Here is a 21126-nt window from a genome sequence, read left to right as displayed (position 1 = left end):
ACAATTGAATGGCTGAAGGGAAGTACCTAGCTATTTTGAACCTGGTGATGTAAGATTTTTGGCTTCTCTACCTCCTGCCCAATAGTAGCTGCAAAATGATGGCATTGCCTAGATGGTGGATAGATGTTCCCTTCTTAAGGCATACATAATGATTTAAGTCCATGCATTAGGAATTCACAGAAGTCCTGGATAAAGGAACACACCACTTCACAAATTATCCATTTGCCCCATCAGTCCTGCACCATCTATGGTGTATCTCACGTAGACTTCATCAACCACTTTAGACCCCCAGAACCAGGAAACATCTCATCTTCAAGTATGAGGAAATGCCTAAAAAGATGAAGCATAAAAAGTAGATATGTTGCTACAGTCAAAAACTCTTGAATTTAAATAGCACTATTGCCAGTTACCAAGGTACTTCACAAGAATATTGTCAAGTAACTTTTAATACTTGATTACTATTTAATATCCCATAACATGACATTGGGAGAGATGGTCAAAAGTTAGTTCCAAGATGTAGGCATTAACATGTGTCTTAAAGGTGGAAAAGTAGAGAGTGAATATCAGTTTCTGGAGCCTTCGTTGAAGGGCCAGTCACCAGTACATACTGAGTTCCAAAAACTTAGGGCAATGTAGACCAGCTCTGTGAATGCAAGACACTCAAACTAAGGTGGGCAGCTAAAGGCAATTTGAACTGGGAGTCTTAATGGGAAGTGAGATATCATGATGTTGACAATGTCATTAAAATGTTCTCTTTGACCTTTGCAGGTGAGAGACCCTTTCCTTGTACTTGGTCTGGGTGCTGTAAAAAGTTTTCCCGTTCCGACGAGCTAACAAGACACTTCAGAACCCACACAGGTGAGAAGAAGTTCAAGTGTCCCTTGTGTGAGAAATGTTTCATGAGGAGTGACCATTTGAGCAAGCATGCCAAGCGGCACCCAAACTTCCAGTCTAGCATGCTACAGAAGACACGGAGGACTGCAGTCTCCTCTCTGGCCTCAGCCCTTGAACCAGCCAGGTAGATGCACAGCCACCCACACAGAAACAGCTGCTGAGGCCTCTCCAACATCCGTCTGCCCACTTGCTCTTCTGCTACTGATTTTTAAAGAAATGGTTATAACATTTGCATTCTGCATCTTGCTGCTGAGTTCAGAATTCTGGAGCAATTTCTCTTTGGGATCTATGCTTGCTAGCCAAAAAAAATTTAAAAAAATTGGCTGGCAAATGAATACTGCTTTGAGACATGGAACAGCATTTCTCTGTAATGGATTTCCAAAACATTAGTATCTTTTGAGTGAAGTTTCAAATGGGTCTTCCACATGTACTCTTCTACTATGGTACTGTTAGCTGGTGTGAAGATTTACTGTGCACACTTACTGGGATGCTGAGAGACACTTTCAGCATGTTCTCTGGAGCTATAGAAAGCCACTGTTAATTCTTCTCTTTCCCCATCAGCCATGGGAGAACTATCTTAAAAGGGAAATAGGCAAATCACAGGCAGAATACTATAGTAGGTCTCAGGCCAATGACTTTGCAATTTATCTATTTAACTGGGAGCAGATTGTGGTTGAAGGGGAAGAAAATAACTTAAATTTCTGCAGCGTTAGAAATCATTGTTGATCTAACTGTGCCCTTTAGACTATTCCAGATACACTCTAATGTTTGTGAATTTAGGAAAGAGGAGACAAAATGACTTTAAAATTCTGCAATGCAATGGAAAACTTTTTTTGGAAAGTTACCAGAAAATCTACCTCTGTTTTAGATTCCACAGTATACCTTGTCAATCATTGTACCATATGGTACCTATCTCTGAGTGTGAATATATAGGGAACAATCTGTACCATTGCCTGAGCTAGCTTTTATATTATTTTGTTTTCCTGTCATCAACATGCAATTTGTACTTGTTGACTCAGTTTCCCCAAACTGAGTCAAATTTCAAAACAAAATTCAGGTTTTGAAAATGTGGAGTTCTTAGTAATGGATAAGTAATCCATCGAGTAAGGAGACAAAAGTGAGAGAACTAAGAAAACTGAAGGATGAATGACAGCCATGTAATTAAATTGCACTCTGCTTCAGTGCTGGTATATCTGTACCAATACTGCAAAAAAGAGTAGAGATCTATTTCAGTCCAGCTTTACAGCTGAAAGTCTTTTCAAATCATTTTAAGGGCACACCTTTCTGAATCATACGCTCTAAATTTTGCAGGCTATCTGACATCCTGTATAGGATGAGTAGAAATTTCATCAACTGAGTAAAGGCAAGACCAAACCCACTTTCATTATTCTTTGTGATAGCTCTGTTCCCTAACTACTGATGACTTTGTCATCCTGGGAAGTGTCATAAGCCTGAACCAGGTGGTTAATCATCTTGGTGCATTGTTTGACACCATGGTGTGCTTCTGAGTACATGTAGAAATAATGAATAATCTACATCATCACTAAGATTAATGCTTTAATATTGCCTGTTCCCACCCCTGGTTCCTCCTATCATTGAAACTTCATTTATTTGTGTCCACTATACTACAGTATCCCAGATGTGAGGTAGCATACTCCAAAGTCCACAGTTCTGTACACTTGCTGAAAAAAAAATCTGCTTTTGTCCAGATGTGCACTAAGGCCATTTATAATCCACACCACCCCCAAATACGTTATGGTTTTTGCTTTAGCAACCTCTGGAATCAGCACTGACCGTGGAACCTTCTGGGATCCCTTGCCTATCCTAAGAATTAACCTCTTCACATTTGACAGCCGTACTTTCAGCTGCCTAGGCTAAACCTGTTTCTGTCCTTTTAAGGTACTCACTTTGGAAAAGCAATCAAAAATCTTATGGTACTCTGGGACAATTACTATTAAAGGTGCCCTATTAATGATTATTTTGCTTTACTGAAAATTGAAATCTAAAATGTAGGAGTCAAAATACTTTTTTTTAGAAAGCAGGCAACAGTTGTTGTTCTGTAGGAACATTTAATCACTTGCCAGATAATGCATCACACTGCAAATCCGAATACAGCTCTAACATGAACTGAGTTGCAGTAACGTTTTGCAAGTCAGCTGCTGGTGTCTATTTCATCTCCACAGACAGTTTGTGCAAATGAAGAAGACTTGCATTTATGTAATGGCATTTAATTACCAAAGATGTATTTTTCCCCCCAAAGAGTAGTTAGTTGACTGTAGGATCAATGCCAAGCTCAATCACCTCACTGGGGGCAAGTCAAAACTAAGTTTTGGTATTGGTTTAAAAGTGAGCAATGGGTACCAATTTATAGTTAATAAAAGATTTGATATATTTCATCATCCTACAATTTCAGTTATAGCATTGCCAGAGATGGGAACTGTTAAGTTCTAAATGCTCAGTTGGTTGAGAAGGTTAATGGCTTATTCAATAGAAGTTTCCAAAACAGGAAAAAAGATTGAGTGAACAAGAAAAATCCATCCCTTTGTGTGAGGGTCAGTAATCCAAGGCCAGAGATTTAATATGACAAGCAAAAAAAAGTTAAGATTTGAATTATGACCACAGGATCTGGAGCACCCTTCCCAAATGGCACTAGATGTAGATTCAATGGTAACAGAATACATAAATAATTGAAAATGAATATTAATAAGGAAAGGACGAGTTAACTAGAGTATTTCTCTTCAGATTGAGAAAATATGAGAGGTAACTTGATAAGAGTTGTATAAGATGATAAGAGGCTTAGATAGAGTGGACAGCCAGCAACTTTTTCCTAGGCTGATATGAGCAGGCATAATTTTAAGGTGATTGGAGGAGAGTACAGCAGGGATAATCCAAGGTACTTTTTTTTTACTGAGTGGTAAGTGCGTGGAATGCACTGATAGGGGTCATGGTAGAGGCTGATAATTCAGGGCATTCAAAAGACTTAGGCGCATGGATGGAAAAAAAAATGAAGAGCTATGTGGGAGGGAATGGTTAGATTGATCTTAGAGTAGGTTATAAGGTTGGCACAACATCGTGGGATGAAGGGTCTGTATTGTCCTGAAATGTTTATGTTCTATGTGGAATCTCTTGTGTTAACAAGAGTGGAACTAATTGTAGAATTCTTTCACAAAGTTCACATGCACCAAGCCACCTGTCCTACTCATTTATCTTTAATCTAATTTAAAATAAAATTTTGATTGTTTTTATTTATGAAATTCATTTTCTCATGCTTTGGCTGACAGACATGACCAGGATGCATTCTCCTGCTCTAATTGAACTGAGTAGTTGTGAGGTCATTTCTGAGTCAAATACCTTGGTGGGTCTAGCATCAAATAAAAACTAGACCCTATAAAGATGGCAAATGTCCTTCTCTGAAGGACAATGTGAACCAGATGGATTTTAACAACAACCCTTTGTAACCATTATTAATGACCTCTTAAATTAAAATGCCATATTTTTAAACTAAATTTAAATTCCAGAGCAGCTGTGGTGGGAATGGAATTATAATCTAGATAAAGTTAAAACATCATTTTGCATGATTGTTTGTTTTGCTGCACCTCCTGTTATCAACTTTGTGTGGCTACATACCTGGAAATAATTAAGGTTGCAAATATGGTGCAAGTTAAACATGACTTAAATAAGTGCTTATATATTCTTGCAGGCACATATTTAAATTAAAAACAATGTTATTAAATTAGAGTTGGTCTGTGGCATAGCTCTACAGCAGATAGGAGTTAGGGTTGAAGTCTTAATGTGGTCCAATCGGAAATTATCTGTAGAATAAACTGCTGGAGGAACTCAGTGGGCTGAACAGTATCTGTGGGGGGGGGGGGTGAGAAATGATGATGCTTTTGGTCGACACCGTGCATCAGGGCTGTAAGTAGAGAGGGGAGACAGCCAGTATTAAGGAGAGGGAGGGGTGAGATGAGGACTGATGATTGACAGGAGGACTGAGGAAAGGCCAAATGATGGGCAGAAGGAGCCAAGTGTGGAGCAGGAAGGGTGAAGTAGCAGGTGGTGATATGTGGAAGCAGACAAGGAAAAAGGGGCTCATGGAGCCCAGGTGGTGGAGGGTCCTGACGAAGGGTCTCGGCCCAAAACGTCGACAGCGCTTCTCCCTATAGATGCTGCCTGGCCTGCTGTGTTCCACCAGCATTTTGTGTTTGTTGCTGTTTGAATTTCCAGCATCTGCAGATTTCCTCATGTTTGTTACCTCTCCTTTCATCGTGTTTTGCACCCAGTGTTTTGTCATTCTTCCACATATAAAGCACCAGATAGAGAAGAAGAAACTACTGCTTCTAGTAGCATTTCTCAAAGCAAGGGTCATGCCCTAGAATTACACTTTTCAAGCCATGAATCTAAGAAACACCACTTAATATCAATCGTAATGAAAATATAAGGGCCGAATGCTCTCAGCAGCAACTATAAAGGAAGAAATGCAGTTAACACTTAAACAACTTAATCGCCAATCTAAGTCTTTATCAGTTAATCCTTTGGAAGATACTGTTTGGCCTGTTAGGCACTTCTGGCATTTTCATTTTTTATTTCAGATGAACAACATCCTCAAAACTTTGCTATGGTGGAAACCCGAAACTTAAAAAATTTGTATGGGTGGAAATTGAATTTTCGCAGCTGAGATTGGTTACTGATTGACAGGCAGGAAATGTTATGATCTGAATATGGAACAATACTGCACAGGTACAGGCCCTTTAATCCCACTCTGTCTGTGCTGACCAGGAAGACAATCCACCTGCCTGTATATGGTCTACCTCCCTCCATTATCCTCCTGTTCATCATTTTTGGAAATAAAATGAGTCACAGGTTAGCCACACTACACTTGAGAAACTTGTATTTAAATGACCAAACCGCCTTTGACCACAGGCTTTAACTAGGCACAGGGCCAACACCAGGTTCACATACACTGCCTGGTGTGTGGGCTTCCATAAATACAATGTGCAGAAGGGCTCATCTATTTTTTGCCAGGCTTGACACCAACACAGACTGCTCATCCTGCTCAGGCTTCACAGAGTAAGGACATTGTTTACCCAAAGACAGTATCTCATTTTAGGTGCCTCTCCCACAAAATCAATGGCAGTATTTTTGATTTCAGTGATTTTTTTCAAATGAATTAGTAATCTGAATTTCTCATCTAAAAATATTCATGGATATGAAATTACTCCAAGCTTTTAAATGAATCCTTCATTGTAATTGTATAAGAACTTCCATGAAATCAGATTTTTACAAGCATCAAACAGCCAAAAATAGCACAAATAACTTTCTTCTGGTACTAGCCAGCCTCCTGACTCTCAATTAGACTCAAGGTAACAACTCAGTTCAATTTCCACTTGGCAAATATAAACCTTTCACAGAATTAAAAAGTTGGATATCCCATCATTTATATAAAATATATAACCTAGCATAGCACAGAAAAAACTCTGACAACAGACTGCATTGTTCCATCCCTTGTAACTACTGTCCTAGACAGTGTTCACATTAAATATGCTTAAAATGGGCTCTACTATCTAACTGTAGACTGCAAACCAATGAGTACGTGATCGAGCATCTGTCCGTCATTGTAATCTATCAGTCTCCCAGCACAAAGCCAATAGGAAATCTCCACTGCCCTTATTTGAGTAGCAATGTCATTTTCATATTTCTTTGTTACAAAGGTGGCCATTCAGCTATGTATATGCTATATATGTTATGCTATGTCTATTAGCAATCTCAACCCCCCCCCACCAAATTTTACTGTAATTTATCCCTCCCACAATCCCATCAATAATCATCATACTCTACGACTTACCTGTACAGTAGCAGGAAAGGCCAGTTAAACTACTGTAACTAAAGCAGAGTCTGCCTGTTTCAGAGATGGTTATTTAGTTTCATTAAAGAGACTGGCAATTTTTTTTCCTGATGAATACAAACTCTGCTTTAATAAACAAAAAAAGATTTTAAAATTTTCCACTCTTTAATTCAGCAATTAATTGTCTATAAATACTATTAGTGAGAATGTATAATTTGCTTTAATGTGCCATGAATAATATCTCTTCACTGATATGGACATAAAGCTTGTACTATATCATGATTTGAAAGCAAATTTTGGCATCTGCCTTTTGGAAAGAATATAGAAACAGGCCTTGTTGCTGTGCTGATAGCAATGCGGTCAGTAGTCAGCTTCCTGCTCATACAAAAATCTTTACAAGATTGTGTCAGCCTAATTTATAGCAACACACACAAAATGCTGGTGGAATGCAGCAGGCCAGACAGCATCTATGTGAAGAAGTACGGTTGATGTTTCGGGCCGACACCCTTCGTCAGGACTAACTGAAAGAAGATTTTAAAATATTCCACTCTTTAATTCCTCTTCTTTCAGTTATTCCTGACGAAGGGTTTCGGCCTGAAATGTCGACTGTACTTCTTCCTATAAATGCTGGCTGGCCTGCTGCGTTCAACCAGCATTTTGTGTGTTGCTTGAATTTCCAGCATCTGCAGATTTCCTCGTGCAGCCTATTTTATACTTTGTTTATTGATATTCATTTGTTGTCATTATACTGCTCATATTCAAAAGGTTTACTCAATGGTATTGCCCCACCTTCATGCAGCAGCTTGTTTCCTCATCAGCACCAATCAGGTGCAGAATCCTGTAATCTCACAGCCTATAATCTGTAATCCAGTCTGCAAACCACATTAATGCAATCTAGCAGGGAAATAGCTTCTAGATTCCTATTAGCCAGATTCCTTCCAGAGAAGACTGTAGTGTATTTGATTTCAAATCACTACAAGCACTAGCAAAATAGTCAAGTGCAGGATTTTAAGTCATGGAATACACAATGAGCAATGTTTATTTGTTATTAATTTTAAAACATGGATTTCTTTTTTACAAAGTGATTCCAGTGTTGACTAGGCCCTAAATATATTGATACATGAAATGATTCAAATGAGCTCAAAAATGACAGACTGTAAAAATAAGTTATTTATTAAACTTGGTACATAGACACATCATTTCAAAGGGTAACTATTGTCTTTTAAACAAAATAACACGAATAGACATTAGAAATATCAAACATGAGTTCTCAAAACAAAGTTCTAACACAAAAGTCTTCAAAAGTAATTTTACAAAAATGCACAAGAGGAAACAATACCAATTAACATATCTCCAAAAGCCAATGTGAAGGAATTCAATAATTAAATGTGTCAGTTTCAATGAAGGTGAAAAAAGTGAGAGATTCCAGATTCACATCCCAGTTCTACTCCTTTCAGGAGTAATTGAAAGTATAAACATGGCATTTTATTGGCCTTTCACAAAAGCCTTTATTGGATCAAGGCAAGAGTTACAAGAAGTAAGGAGATTGAGAAGAGAAAGGAAAGGACTAATAGGCAGACATCTCCGAAACAAGTGGAATTATGTTTTTTTAATTAAAAAGGTGCAGGTTGGTGAGTTACATGGTAAAAGTTGTGGACCACATTAATAGAAAAACATTTCCATCAATAGAACACTAAATATTCTGTGATTTCAATTACTTAGAAAAATAAGGCAAGCATCAAAATTTTAAATAGCTAACTCTCAACACACCTTCCCAAATTTGAATTACGTCACAAACAGATTAAAACCTTTTTTAAAAAAAAAGTATTATTGATGGCCAAGGTGCCAGCCTTGCCCATGGTACTACACCATGGATGAATTAAGGGCGAAGTTAACAACAACCCTCCAGCCAGGTGGTTTCAGGAGCAGACAGGACACTTGGTGAGTCTTATATATAAAAATAATGTACAAGGCACACAATTTACCAAGCTGCCAGTTCAGCACTGGTTAAATCTGCAATGGATTATTTCCTAGTGCTCAGGAATGTGTACAGCGGAGTTCATTATTTGACAGTAGAACCACTTTTGTCTATACTATAATGTGGATTCATTTTATTTACTTAACTGTTGTACACAGGGAGCTGCTCTGTTACCCAAGAGCATCTTGGCTACTAATTCTCTAACTGGGAGGCACAACTTTAAAACAAAATGCATTTGAAGAAAGTAGATTTTTGCTTTCCTAAGGGGGAATTACCTTATACATCTTCAATCCACACTGATACAAGTGTCACAATAAATTTATCAGTCAATACTGGACACCCAGCAACATTTTACTGGAAATTTGCTTCATAAAATGAAGTCACAAGCAGGTGCTCATATCCAGGAACATGAACAAGCAATCTTTAAGGGAGTAATCTAACTTTACTGAGAGAAAAACTTGCTCCCATTTTTTACAACTCTGTACAATAGTCATGTTAGGGTCAAGATTGACCAGGATCAAATGTAGTGATCAAATCAAGTGATCACCAGTAGATGTGCACGTAGCAGTGATGTCTGGCAAAAAGTATACATTAAAGCGTGCAACAGTACTGTTTTGTAATTACTCTGTTTATGTAACAAGCATTCCACAGTCAAAGAAATAATTCCCAAAACACACACTCTTCAGTCATAATAGGCATCAACAATCTGATAACGGCTGACTGCTGTCACTCATTTGAAGAACAGCAGCAGTTAGATTTGCTCAAAATCTCCTCCACCACCCAGTCTCCAAATACACAAGCAGATTTTAAAAAGACAAAACTTACAAGTAAATGCATATAGAAAATGGCTCTGAGTTACCAAATGAGGCACCTTGTTTGCCTGCGAACATGATTGATGTGGAAAGGGAAATGTCCAGTTTCTCAGTTATGCACCTGCACTCTTCGCCGCCGCCTGAGGAAAGCCTTCAGATTCCACTTGCCTGGTGGCAGCATGTGTGGCCCATTGTAAACACACAGAACTGTCATGTTGTCAGCATATGTGAGGTTCTGCAAAAGCTGCAGGAAACCAAAGAGCATGAGTGCAATAAGCAAACAAAGGCAAGGTATTGCAAGAAAAGGTTGAAATTATATTGTTCCCTTTTAATCTCACACTTGTTGAGTTCTAAAAAATAGCCATTTACTCAACTATCACCATTTTGTTTTGTAATAATCATTCTGGTTTCAGTGAACATACATTCAGTGACCATCTGTAAACTAGCGCATTAATGCAAGTAATAAGCCAAACATGTAGCAGCAACTTAATGCAGATGTGATCAAGAGGTTCAGTTGTTGTTCAGAGCAAACATCAAAATGGGGATGAAATTTGATCTAAGTGACTTTGATTGTGCAATGACTGTTGGTGGTAGACAGGGATAGCTTGAGTATTTCAGAAACTGCTGATCTCCTGGGATTTTCATGTACAAGTGTCTAGAGTTTACAGAGAATGGTGTGAGAAACAGGAAAACATCCAGTGAATGGCAGTTTGTGGGTGAAAACAGCTTGTTAATGGGAGAGGCCAGAGGAGAATGGGCAAGCTGGCTCATGCTAACAGGAAGGCAACAGTAACTCAAATAACCACACATCACTACAGAGGAGCATCTCTCAATGCACAAAACATCAAACCTCGAAGTGGATGGGCTACAGCAGCAGAAGACCACAAAAATACATTCAGTGGCCACTTTATTAGGTACAGCATAAATCTAATAAAGTGGCTACCAAGTGTATATACAAGCTTAAATTAATGCAATGATTTCATATTCCCCAGTGCAAGATTCTATTACTGATAACTTTATACTATCAAAACTGTACATAAATCTTAAGTAGAACAACTGCATAACTTAAGTTTAGCCAATGTACCTTGGGCGTAATAAAGAAATACTGAGAGGTGTTTTCCTTGCAAGCAGCACGCACAACCATTTCAAAAACCCTTCTTTCATTGGTGGGATCCATTCCCTGCAATCATCAAAAGTAAATAAACATCAGCCCTTCTGCCACAAGTATTGCAAAAATTTCCCATGTCAGGATGCTTAATTCATGCAAAGGTGGACAATTACTTTTGAGAATTAAGTGTCCATTGTGAAAGCCATTCAGCAGATAAAATCTGTATCACTGCTTCTTTGCAAGAAGGATGACATATGAAGGCAAGCTAATCAATAATATAAAAAGATACCAAAAGATATTTCAGATGTATAAAGAGTAAAAGCGGGGTGACAGTGGATATTGGACCACTGGCAAATGACACTGGAGAGGTAGTATTAGGGGACAAAGATATGGCAGATGAACTCAATAAGTATTTCGCGTCAATCACCACAAAGTATCCAAAGATTGTTTAAAATGAGAGAGTCAACGTGATTTGAGAGGAACATGTATATTTCAAAAACAAAGGATAAGCATAAATGTAAAAAAGTCATTGTATTTCAGTCAGAGGGGTGAGTTTTATGGAACAGTTGTAGTGAGAATTTAGAAACATGCACTACACTTAACAAGCTTAAAAAATTATTTAAAAATAATTTAATGAACAAATATAAAATACATGATTTAAAATGAATGGGAGTAATGTAAATAAATGATACTTGGAATTGGATTTTGTGTTAAAAGATTATGAAATTTTTTGTTTTGATGTGATAACTGACGCCAAATATGTTTTTGTATAAGTAAGAGGGGTAGGCATAATAAGCTGTAGCTTCAACCTACACCCTTTTGGTCTGTTTTAAAGATTTTTATTGCTTAATTTTGTTTTATGAAATCATCTTTGAAAATGAAGCTTTTTGTTATGTTTGTACTGACCGAAATAAAAATTTCATTCATTCATTCATTCAATCGTCACTGTGGAATACAGGAGAAGCATGCCAGAAATTTGTAAGTATCGGGGACAGAAGTAAGTGTAGACTCTATTACTAAGCAGTTGCTGCTTAAGAAGCTGAAAGGTCTGAAAGTAGGTAAGTCACCTGGACCAGATGGACAACACCGCAGGGTTCTGAAAGAGGGAGCTGAAGAGATTGAGGAGATCTCGTCAGTGGATGTTGTTTACTTGGAATTTCAAAAGGCCTCTGACAAGGTGCCTCACTTGAGGCTGCATAACAAGAGCTCATGGTTTTACAGGAAAGATACTAGCATGGATTTGGGCGACTGGCAGGAGGCAAAGAGTGGGAGTAAATAGGGTCTTTTCTGGTTGGCTGTTAGTGACTAGTGGTGTTCCACAGGGGTTGGATGTTGGGACTAACTGTTTTCATCTTATATGTCAATTATTTGGATGATGGAATTGATGACTTTGTGGCCAAGTTTGTGGATGATACAAAGATAGGTGGAGGGACAGGTAATTCTAAGGAAGCAGAAAGTCTACAGGACTTAAAGATTTAAAAAATGGCAAAGGAGTGGCAGATGGAACACAGTGGAGCGAAGTGTAAGGTTATGCACTTTGGTAAGAGGAGTAGAAGTGTATACTATTTTCTAAACCGAGAGCAAATTCTTAAATTGGAGATGCAAAGGGACTTGGAGTTCTTGTGCAGGATTTCCTAAAGGTTAACTTGCAGATCAAGTGGTAAGGAGGGTGATTTCAATATAAGCATTCATGTTGAGAGGACCAGAATATAAAAGCAAGGATGTAATGCTGTGGCTTTATAAGACATTGGTCAGAATGCAAGGAGTATTATGAGCAGTTTTGGGCACTGGGGAGGGTCTAGAGCAGGTTCACGAGAATGATCCCAGAAATGGAAGGACAAATACACAAGGACAGTTTGATAGCTCTGGGCCTGTGTTCACAGGACTTCAGAAGAATGACGGGAATCTCACTGAAACCTATTGAGTAGTGAAAGGCCTGGATAGAGTGGATGTGGAGAGGACATTTCCTATAGTGGTAAGGGGAGGGAGGGTTTAGGACCAGAGTGTATAGCCTTAGAATACAAGGACGTCCCTTTAGAACAGGCAAGAGGAGGTAATTCTTCAGCCAGAGGGTGGTGAATCTGTGGAATTTATTGCCACAGATGGCTGTGGAAGACAAATCATTGGGTATATTTAAAGTAGTTGATGATTCTTGATTAGTAAAAACATTAAAGATTATGGGGAAAAGGCAGCAGAATGGGGTTGGAAGAGATAATAAATCAACCATGATGGAATGGTGGAGGAGACTCTATAGGCCAAGTGGCCTAATTCTGTTCCTATGTCTTATGGTCAAAAATTGAGTGAATATTGAATGGTTGACCAGTTTGGAGATGCATCTTTTTTACATGACTTTAAACTGAGCCTCTGCAATCCCTGTTAGCTGGAAGTAAAGGTTCCTATTTTCCTTCTGTGAAGAAGGGCAACCAAGTTATTCTAACAGTATTTACTTCAAATTAAGAAAATTATACTGGCACAGTCATTGAGACGAATGACCTCATGTGCAGTAAAATGCAATGATAGTTTTTGCACTGCTACTTTAACACTGAAATAGTTACTCTCAAAGACAGGAAGAAATAAAATTTGCACTGATAGAAGTACCTGATTTATTTCATCTACAACACGAAAGGGGCATCTGTTTAATTCCTGCAGTGCCATCAGATAGAGCATTGTAGAAACGCTTCGCTCTCCACCACTCTGGTGATGTTGTGTGAGTTCATGCAACTGAGTGCTGCTGCGAAACTTCACTCGAATTCGGATACCATACTTGTCATATTCCTCCTGTGGGGAGAAGAGCACATATAGGATTGAAACATTTAGCCAGTATTTGAGAGACCTAAAAATGCCCTATATTCAGTAGAGTTTGGAAGGACCTGATTGTGATATAGAAGATTTGAGGAATATCTATGGGGATATGTGAGAGATCTGTTTCCTCAGGATGTGGAAGTCAATCAGGGCTGAGAGAGGGATTGGAATTCTCTACTTCAGGAGTAAAAGCTTAGGTTTAAAAAGGATTGAAGGGATGTAGTATATTAGTAGCAAAGGGAACTCATGTTAAAAAAATCAACCACAATGGTGGAGTAGGGTCAAGGTGTTTTTTGGCCTGATCACATTTTTAATTAACTTCTGATCAAGTTTGTTTGAGCATTTAGATAATAGTATTTAGTCAGCACCTCATTTTTTTTAACTTTAAGACAATAACTTTCTAATTGACATAGGTGATGAGTGTGAATGTAGTTATTCAAGGAGTTTCCCTACTTAGTAAAAAGCAATGGTTAAACTCATAAAACTGAATTTAAATAGCTGTGTCATTCACCTCTCATTCAAATTGCAACAGATTTCAGCAATATGTAGAGAACATAGTAGGTTGGATTGTTTATGTCCCTCTTGTGGGTCATCGCTCAGTTTCTGCACCAGCAGTGAAGCGGGGAAAACTCCACTGTTGTTCGTATGTCTTTGTGTGTAGTTCTTCATTGTTTCCATTCTATTTCTGTTATCTACTGTGAATTCCCACAAGAAAAATGAATCTCAGGATAGGGTATAGTGACACATATGCACTTTAATAAATTTACTTTCAACAGAAAGCACTAGATCAGATGACTGTGTGGCTGTCAATGGACTTCACCACTGAATACTGAGGCAGTCGCGTATCACCCTAAACTGAAAACACAGCAACATTTCACATCTGCCCCCTCCCACCCCAGCTACATGGTAGGATAATTGTTTGTCTAGTGCAAACCTGTTAAGTACACTTGGCAGTCAGAGGGTAAGAATCCAATGAAAGTTTTTTGTTTTATATTTTTAATGAATTTACAGCAGTTTCACATATTTTTAACTAAACCGATTTTTTTTGAAATTATATACGTTTCAGTTGTTTCTAAGTGTCTATGCTCAAAAGGACTACCTGAAAGAGAAGGTAATTCAGAAGCAATCCCTAAAGTTCCTGAGGCCTAGTCACTGCTTACAGACCACAGGCTTGCTGTGGCTGAGGGCTGCTCAGCTGAAAAAGGACAATGCTGCAACCATAAGACTAACAAATGAGCACTTCAAGGCATGGGTATTATGTATAATTTGGGCCAATGTCCATCAGTAGATACATTAACAGAAGACAGGAGAAAAAAACAGAAGAAACAAAGCAGCATCAAGACTACTGCTGTATCATATTATTTCAGCAAGTCATAGGAATGCAATATTCAAAAAGGCAATTGTACATTCAGGGAATAATCGCTCAACTCCAGCAAAGGGAGATGAACAAAAGACTAATGAAGAATGGCAGACACTTCTTAGGATATTGCAGGTGCAGTTGATTTTATAAATTTTACCAGTAACAGTCTGCATCTGGGGTGAAGGAAGGAACTGCAATTCACTCAAGGGATGAACCACTAGGTAAATAATAGTACCTGCATTATTGATATATCAGTACTAACATACAAGGTCTTACCTCACTGTCCGTGTGGAGGTCAACTTCACCAGCACACTGCATCGAGCGGAAATACTCACTAAATTTCTCATTAATTTGTTCAACTAGCTGCTTTAAGGGATTTAGCCATCTTTCTTTTACCTACAGAGAGAAGAAAGGACATTGACTCACATTAAGTTTGTTAAAAAAAACTTAAAAATCCAAATCAACATTAATATAGTTGTCAATGAAAGTATTAATCCAATACCTGTGAGATATTTAGCTTGTAATTTTCTAATTCGCTCTTTTTTTTATTTAGCTCATCAGATAAATTTTCTATTTCTTGCTTCCTCCGCTTGTATTCATCCACAACCTAAGGAGATAAATTTCATACAGGTTATTAATTCAACAGAAATCAATGCATGTTATTATCAAAACTTAATTCTACTCAGTACATCTCGATAACCTTCTCACATCTAAAAGCTTTCTGGCAAGTATTTATTCCCCATGTCATTATATACAATAGCATAATCAGTTGTATTACAAATGCTTCCGTATCCACAATTCAGTTTTTAACTATATAAATGGAACTGACCAGATGATCCGTTTGTGGTTAACTCTTTGACTGCTATTTGCGAGAGCCTGCTGCTTGTAAATTGACCCTGCATATCCAATTTCCATATGTGACTCAGCAAAAGCATATTCCAACATAAGTAGAGAAGTTCACAAACTTTCCTTCTAGGTGAAATGACAATCTAACTGCAATATTTTAATTTTACAATACTTAATACTAGCTGAGCATCCCTTATCTGAAATGCTTGGGACAGAACTGTTTCTGATTTTGGAATATTTTCATCTATATAATGAGATAGCTTGGGGATGTGACCCAAGTCTAGACACAAAATCCATTTATATTACATATACATCTTATACACATATCCTAAACAACTCTGAATTTATGTGCTATCGGTAAGCAGTCTGTCTTACACTTGTTCATTACACATATGCACTTAACAGTAAAAATTATATTTTCATTATAGTAATGGTATATAATAGTATGTACAAGGTAACAACAACAACATTGGGAGAATATCTGAATCAGTTGTTGAACAAAAACAATCATTGGCAGGCTTTCAGTCTCCACTTATGTTGTCATGTTTTGATTAAAAGGTTACAGTACACAGTATTAGCATTTTACCTTTTTAGTTTTATGTAACATATAAAACAAAAGGTAAAATTTAATTACAGGTAAATGCAATGAAAACTATGAAAAAAGTCAACATTTTAACACAATAGTGATGCTGATCATGTTAGACTCAAACATGGGCTTTTAGGTGGAGCTGAAATTCAGATTTTTTAAAATGTTTTTCCCCCAGTGTCATCTGCCTCATTAACAAGGGTTTCTATCGTAGCAATTTTTTGATTTTATAAACCAACATAATTTCATTTTTTTTTAAACTGAGATACTGTGCAGAGTAGGTCCTTCAAGCTGCACTGTCCAGCAATCCCCTGATTTAACCCTAGCCTAATCAAGGGACTACTTACAATGGCCAATTAACCTACCAACTGACACATCTTTGGATTGTGGGAGGAAACTGGAGGACCCAAAGGAAACCCACAGTCAAGGGGAGAATGTACAGATTCCTTAGAGATGGCGGTAGGTATTGAAGCTGTGTCGCTGGCGTTGTAAACTGTTGTGCTAATCACTACGTTACCCTGCTGCCCTTTCTTGTTCTGTTATAAATGCACGCTGCTCTAGCCCTTCAATTAGTCCACCACACATTTTCACCATGTCGTCTATGGGCACCTTTTCTACCATGTTAACAATATCATCGTCATTAGCACAGTGCAGAGAGTAAGCATAAAACACATTGTCATTACTGTGAATTATGCACAAAGATCTGGCTGTGATGACGGCTGAAAATGAATTGGTGGCAACAAAGCCCTACTTGGGATATGTGAGGTCGCTTCTCAGAGATCTGGGTTTCTTCAGTGCCTTGTGGAATTTTCCATTGGGCATCATGTCACTTCTCAAAAAAAATCTGGATTTCGGAGGTTTACGGATTTTGCATTTTCGGAAAAAGGGTGCTCAACCTGTATTGGTATTCACTCAGCAGGATTCAGTCTAATATGGTTGCTTAAGGAAGAGACCATTTGGCTTATCAAGTTGATGATGCTGCAGAGTAATTCAGAGTTATAAACCACAAAAGCAGACACTTTGAACCTGCATATCTGATGAAAAGTGGCACAGGTAAGATTCTAGTTATACTCAAAATGTTCTCTGGAGTGGTTTGGAATGTTTAAGAGTCAGGAAAAAAGAGCAAAGTAAATGCAATTCTTTTCCAGCTATAGCGTTTGAATATTTTGAAATATGTAACTGCAACCTGAGCCTTTTTTCACTAAAAAAACAGAAATCTATAGGCTGTATTCAAATTCCAAAAAGTCCTAAAGTGGGATTTTTTACATTGCTTTCAACACAAAATTGCCGATTTCATTTATTAAAACTGTAAATGTAAATCTAAACTGTAAATGTTAAAACAAAAAAAAAACCCTTACTGAAAAATTCAAGCCTGTAAAACATGATGCTCTTGACTTTTCCTCATTAAGGCAAGCATCTATTTCATCCAGGGAATTGGGAAGACTCTGAAATGCCTAGACAAAAAGAAAAGGACAAATGAAACTACCAGAATGATTTTTAGTAATAGAAGTAGAATGATACAGCTGGTTAATAAAATGATTACTGTAGGATAAGGTTGCTCAATAGGCTTATTCCTGATACACAGAGGAGTAACAAAAATAAATACAAATCATGCTTAGCCATCGATCAACTATTTGCCATGCTCATCCGTCACCAGATAAATAGTAATAAAAGAAATTTCAACTTCCCAGTACAACCTGAATAACAGTACCAATAACACAGCCCACCTCTCTGCTCAATCCAGTACTCTTATACCATCATTCTCAAACAGGCCTTTACCAACCAAATTTGTTTTCTAGAGCATAATCTTTTCTTATATTTAGTAACAAATGTGATCATGCGTTGAACTGCTGCAAATTATGCTACTTCATGTCTAGCATATCACCACCCAGCATTAATATGGAAGATTACTTATCCTTTACAAAATTAATTAGAAATATTGTAATATCAAATCTCATCTAAGTACTTAAATATAAGCATTGAGAAGATATTTGAATCACCAAAACACACTAAGAACTGGCATATGCAATTAATATAAATGGGTACTCTATGCTTGGCATGATACAGTATGCTGAATGATTTGTTTCAGAATCAGAATTAGGTTAACACTGACAATATCATGTAATTTGTTATTTTGTGGCAGCAGTATAGTGCAAGACATAAAAATTACTAAGTTACAATAAAGTAAATAGTGAGATAATGTTCATGGATCATTCATAAATCTAATGGTGATGGAGAAGAAGCTGTTCCTAAAATGTTGAGTGTGTATCTTCAGCCTCCTGTATCTCCCCCTAATAGTAGTAATGAGATAAGGGTATGTCCCAGATGGCGAGGTCCTTGATCACGGCTCCGCCTTTTAAAGATGCTCTTGATCATACTGAATGGCGGTGCAGGCTCGAAGGGCCGAATGGCCTACACTGGCACCTATTTTCTATGTTTCTATGTTGATGACACGAAGCTGGGCAGCGGTGTTAGTTGTGAGGAGGATGCTAAGAGGATGCAGGGTGACTTGGATAGGTTAGGTGAGTGGGCAAATTCATGGCAGATGCAATTTAATGTGGATAAATGTGAGATTGTCCACTTTGGTTGCAAGAACAGGAAAACAGATTATTATCTGAACAGTGGCCGATTAGGAAAAGGGGAGGTGCAACGAGACCTGGGTGTCATTGTACACCAGTCATTGAAGGTGGGCATGCAGGTACAGCAGGCGGTGAAAAAGACAAATGGTATGTTGGCATTCATAGCAAAAGGATTTGAGTACAGGAGCAGGGAAGTTCTACTGCAGTTGTACAAGGCCTTGGTGAGACCGCACCTAGAATATTGTGTGCAGTTTTGGTCCCCTAATCTGAGGAAAGACATTCTTGCCATAGAGGGAGTACAGAGAAGGTTCACCAGATTGATTCCTGGGATGGCAGGACTTTCATATGAAGAAAGACTGGATCGACTAGGCTTATACTCACTGGAATTTAAGAAGATTGAGGGGGGATCTTATTGAAACGTATAAAATTCTAAAGGGATTGGACAGGCTAGATGCAGGAAGATTCTTTCCGATGTTGGGGAAGTCCAGAACGAGGGGTCACAGTTTAAGGATAAAGGGGAAGCCTTTTAGGACCGAGATGAGGAAAAACTTCTTCACACAGAGAGTGGTGAATCTGTGGAATTCTCTGCCACAGGAAACAGTTGAGGCCGGTTCATTGGCTATATTTAAGAGGAAGTTAGATATGGCCCTTGTGGCGAAAGGGATCGGGGGTATGGAGAGAAATGAGTTGGATGATCAGCCATGATCATACTGAATGGCGGTGCAGGCTCGAAGGGCCAAACGGCCTACTCCTGCACCTATTTTATATGTTTCTATGTTGATGGTGGTGAGGCTTGTGTTGGATATTGATGATGGAGCTAGCTAAACTACAACCCTCTGCAGCCTCTTTCGATCCTTAGTATTGGAGCCTTCATTCCAGGTGGTGATGCAACCAGTTGGAATTCTGCACTTTTGATGATGTACTGTGGAAAATGCCTTCATGTATTCTACTGTATTGATTTAATAGCATACGTACACAAGTTAAACTTATTGTTCACTTTCATTAAACTTATCCATGTTTTTAGTGAGGCAACACTTCTATAATTTAAATTAACATCAAATACAATGAAGTTTCATGTCTTTTGGCTGGTCTTATGAATTTACTGTTTTTACTTTTGAGTCATTCCATTCTGTTTAATCCAAGATTAATCCATTCTTTATTTTTTTTCCCGCACCTAATCATCAGTAAATTACACATCATGCTCATCTGTAACCACACATTTAACTCCCATTAATAAATGGACAATGGCAGACCACACATAAGAATCACCACTGCAGAGAGATGACATGCCAGGTCTGTAATTTTCCATGTTTCTGTCTCTGCATAATGGTACAATTCAGCAATTCATTTTTACTTACTGTCATCAGTTCTGGAGGAATGTCACTTTGATTTGGATCCAAGTCACAGATCTCCCTGGCTGCTTTCATACGCTCCTTGCACATATTCAAAAGTTTGTGCTTTTTTTCATCCAGCTCTCTGTACTGTTGCTATATCCGTAATTAAAACAATATCATGAGCACTGGTATAGACTTATTTGGCCAAATGAGCTACTTCTACACTATAGTTCTACATAAGAGAATGGAGTAACTGAACAAAAAAAAAAGGCAAATATCAAGTACAACTTTAAATGCAGAAGGCAACACTTGCATCATGCAAGAATAATAACTGAGTCAATGTCATTTTGTATGGGGTATTAATTTCTCAAAATCAATGTTGATAAATATGAAGGCTACTAAAATTTGTGTATAAAGTTAGGAAAAATAATGTATTGATGTAGTACCCACCTGAAAGTGGAGGACAAGAACAGTGCTAGGAAAAGAACTTCATTCATCAGCCTCAGAATACATCAGAATAAAGTGCGGTAACTATACCTCTTTCATTTTTTGCTCCACAGTAGATTCTTTAAATTCTGTTTCCAGCTGATTCTTTTCATAACTTAATAATGTGTTTTCAAGAACAAAGCCAACTTTATCCATGTTCAGCCTCATGCAGGTCTAAAAACAAAAGGTCACAAGTGTAACTGAGCATACTTCCTCTCAATCCCATTGGAAACCCTATATTACTTAATGCATCTGTGAACAGCTACAACAGATTGTTCATTCATGCTCCCAATTTCAGTGGAATGGAAAGTCTACACAGCATTCTAGGTAGGAAACGGTGGAAGAGACTGTTTCAGCACAAGGTTTACAATACATTATCTGTCATTTCAATGGTTGATAATGTTTTGTATGCAACTATAATAAATTAATGATTATTTCAGTGAATGGTCTAGCCACCTTCCAAGCCGATAGAGATGCTTAATATAGTGGAAACATTAAA

At 37.9% G+C, this 21126-nt stretch overlaps 2 protein-coding genes across 9 annotated transcripts in view; one reads left to right on the top strand and one right to left on the bottom strand.

Moving 5' to 3' along the window:
• klf9 (Kruppel like factor 9) overlaps window positions 1-21126 on the top strand; it is a 103450-nt gene that overhangs the window by 3904 nt on the left and 78420 nt on the right. For 3 of the 7 annotated variants that reach the window (XM_073048524.1, XM_073048526.1, XM_073048525.1), the window contains exon 2: window positions 769-858. In XM_073048524.1, coding sequence (XP_072904625.1) covers window positions 769-858 — 90 coding nt within the window. Of the gene's footprint in view, window positions 1-768; window positions 11569-17144; window positions 17282-21126 lie in introns of those variants that run through there. The other 4 variants (XR_012099269.1, XR_012099268.1, XR_012099270.1 and 1 more) reach the window with 3 other exon arrangements.
• The window catches only part of smc5 (structural maintenance of chromosomes 5), a 63825-nt gene continuing 50587 nt past the window's right edge, over window positions 7889-21126 (bottom strand). For both annotated transcript variants that reach the window (XM_073048519.1, XM_073048520.1), the window contains exons 17-24: window positions 20679-20801; window positions 20166-20294; window positions 17587-17682; window positions 15299-15403; window positions 15073-15192; window positions 13233-13412; window positions 10611-10706; window positions 7889-9770 (exon numbers count right to left, since the gene is read on the bottom strand). In XM_073048519.1, the coding sequence (XP_072904620.1) occupies window positions 9636-9770; window positions 10611-10706; window positions 13233-13412; window positions 15073-15192; window positions 15299-15403; window positions 17587-17682; window positions 20166-20294; window positions 20679-20801 (984 nt within the window). In that variant the 3' untranslated portion in view covers window positions 7889-9635. The remainder of the gene's footprint in view (window positions 9771-10610; window positions 10707-13232; window positions 13413-15072; window positions 15193-15298; window positions 15404-17586; window positions 17683-20165; window positions 20295-20678; window positions 20802-21126) is intronic.

The sequence above is a fragment of the Hemitrygon akajei genome, chromosome 6 (assembly GCF_048418815.1).
Source record: "Hemitrygon akajei chromosome 6, sHemAka1.3, whole genome shotgun sequence".
Classification (NCBI taxonomy): Eukaryota; Metazoa; Chordata; class Chondrichthyes; order Myliobatiformes; family Dasyatidae; genus Hemitrygon; species Hemitrygon akajei.
Note: the sequence above shows the minus strand (reverse complement) of the source record. Positions and strands in the feature narration are given on the sequence as shown.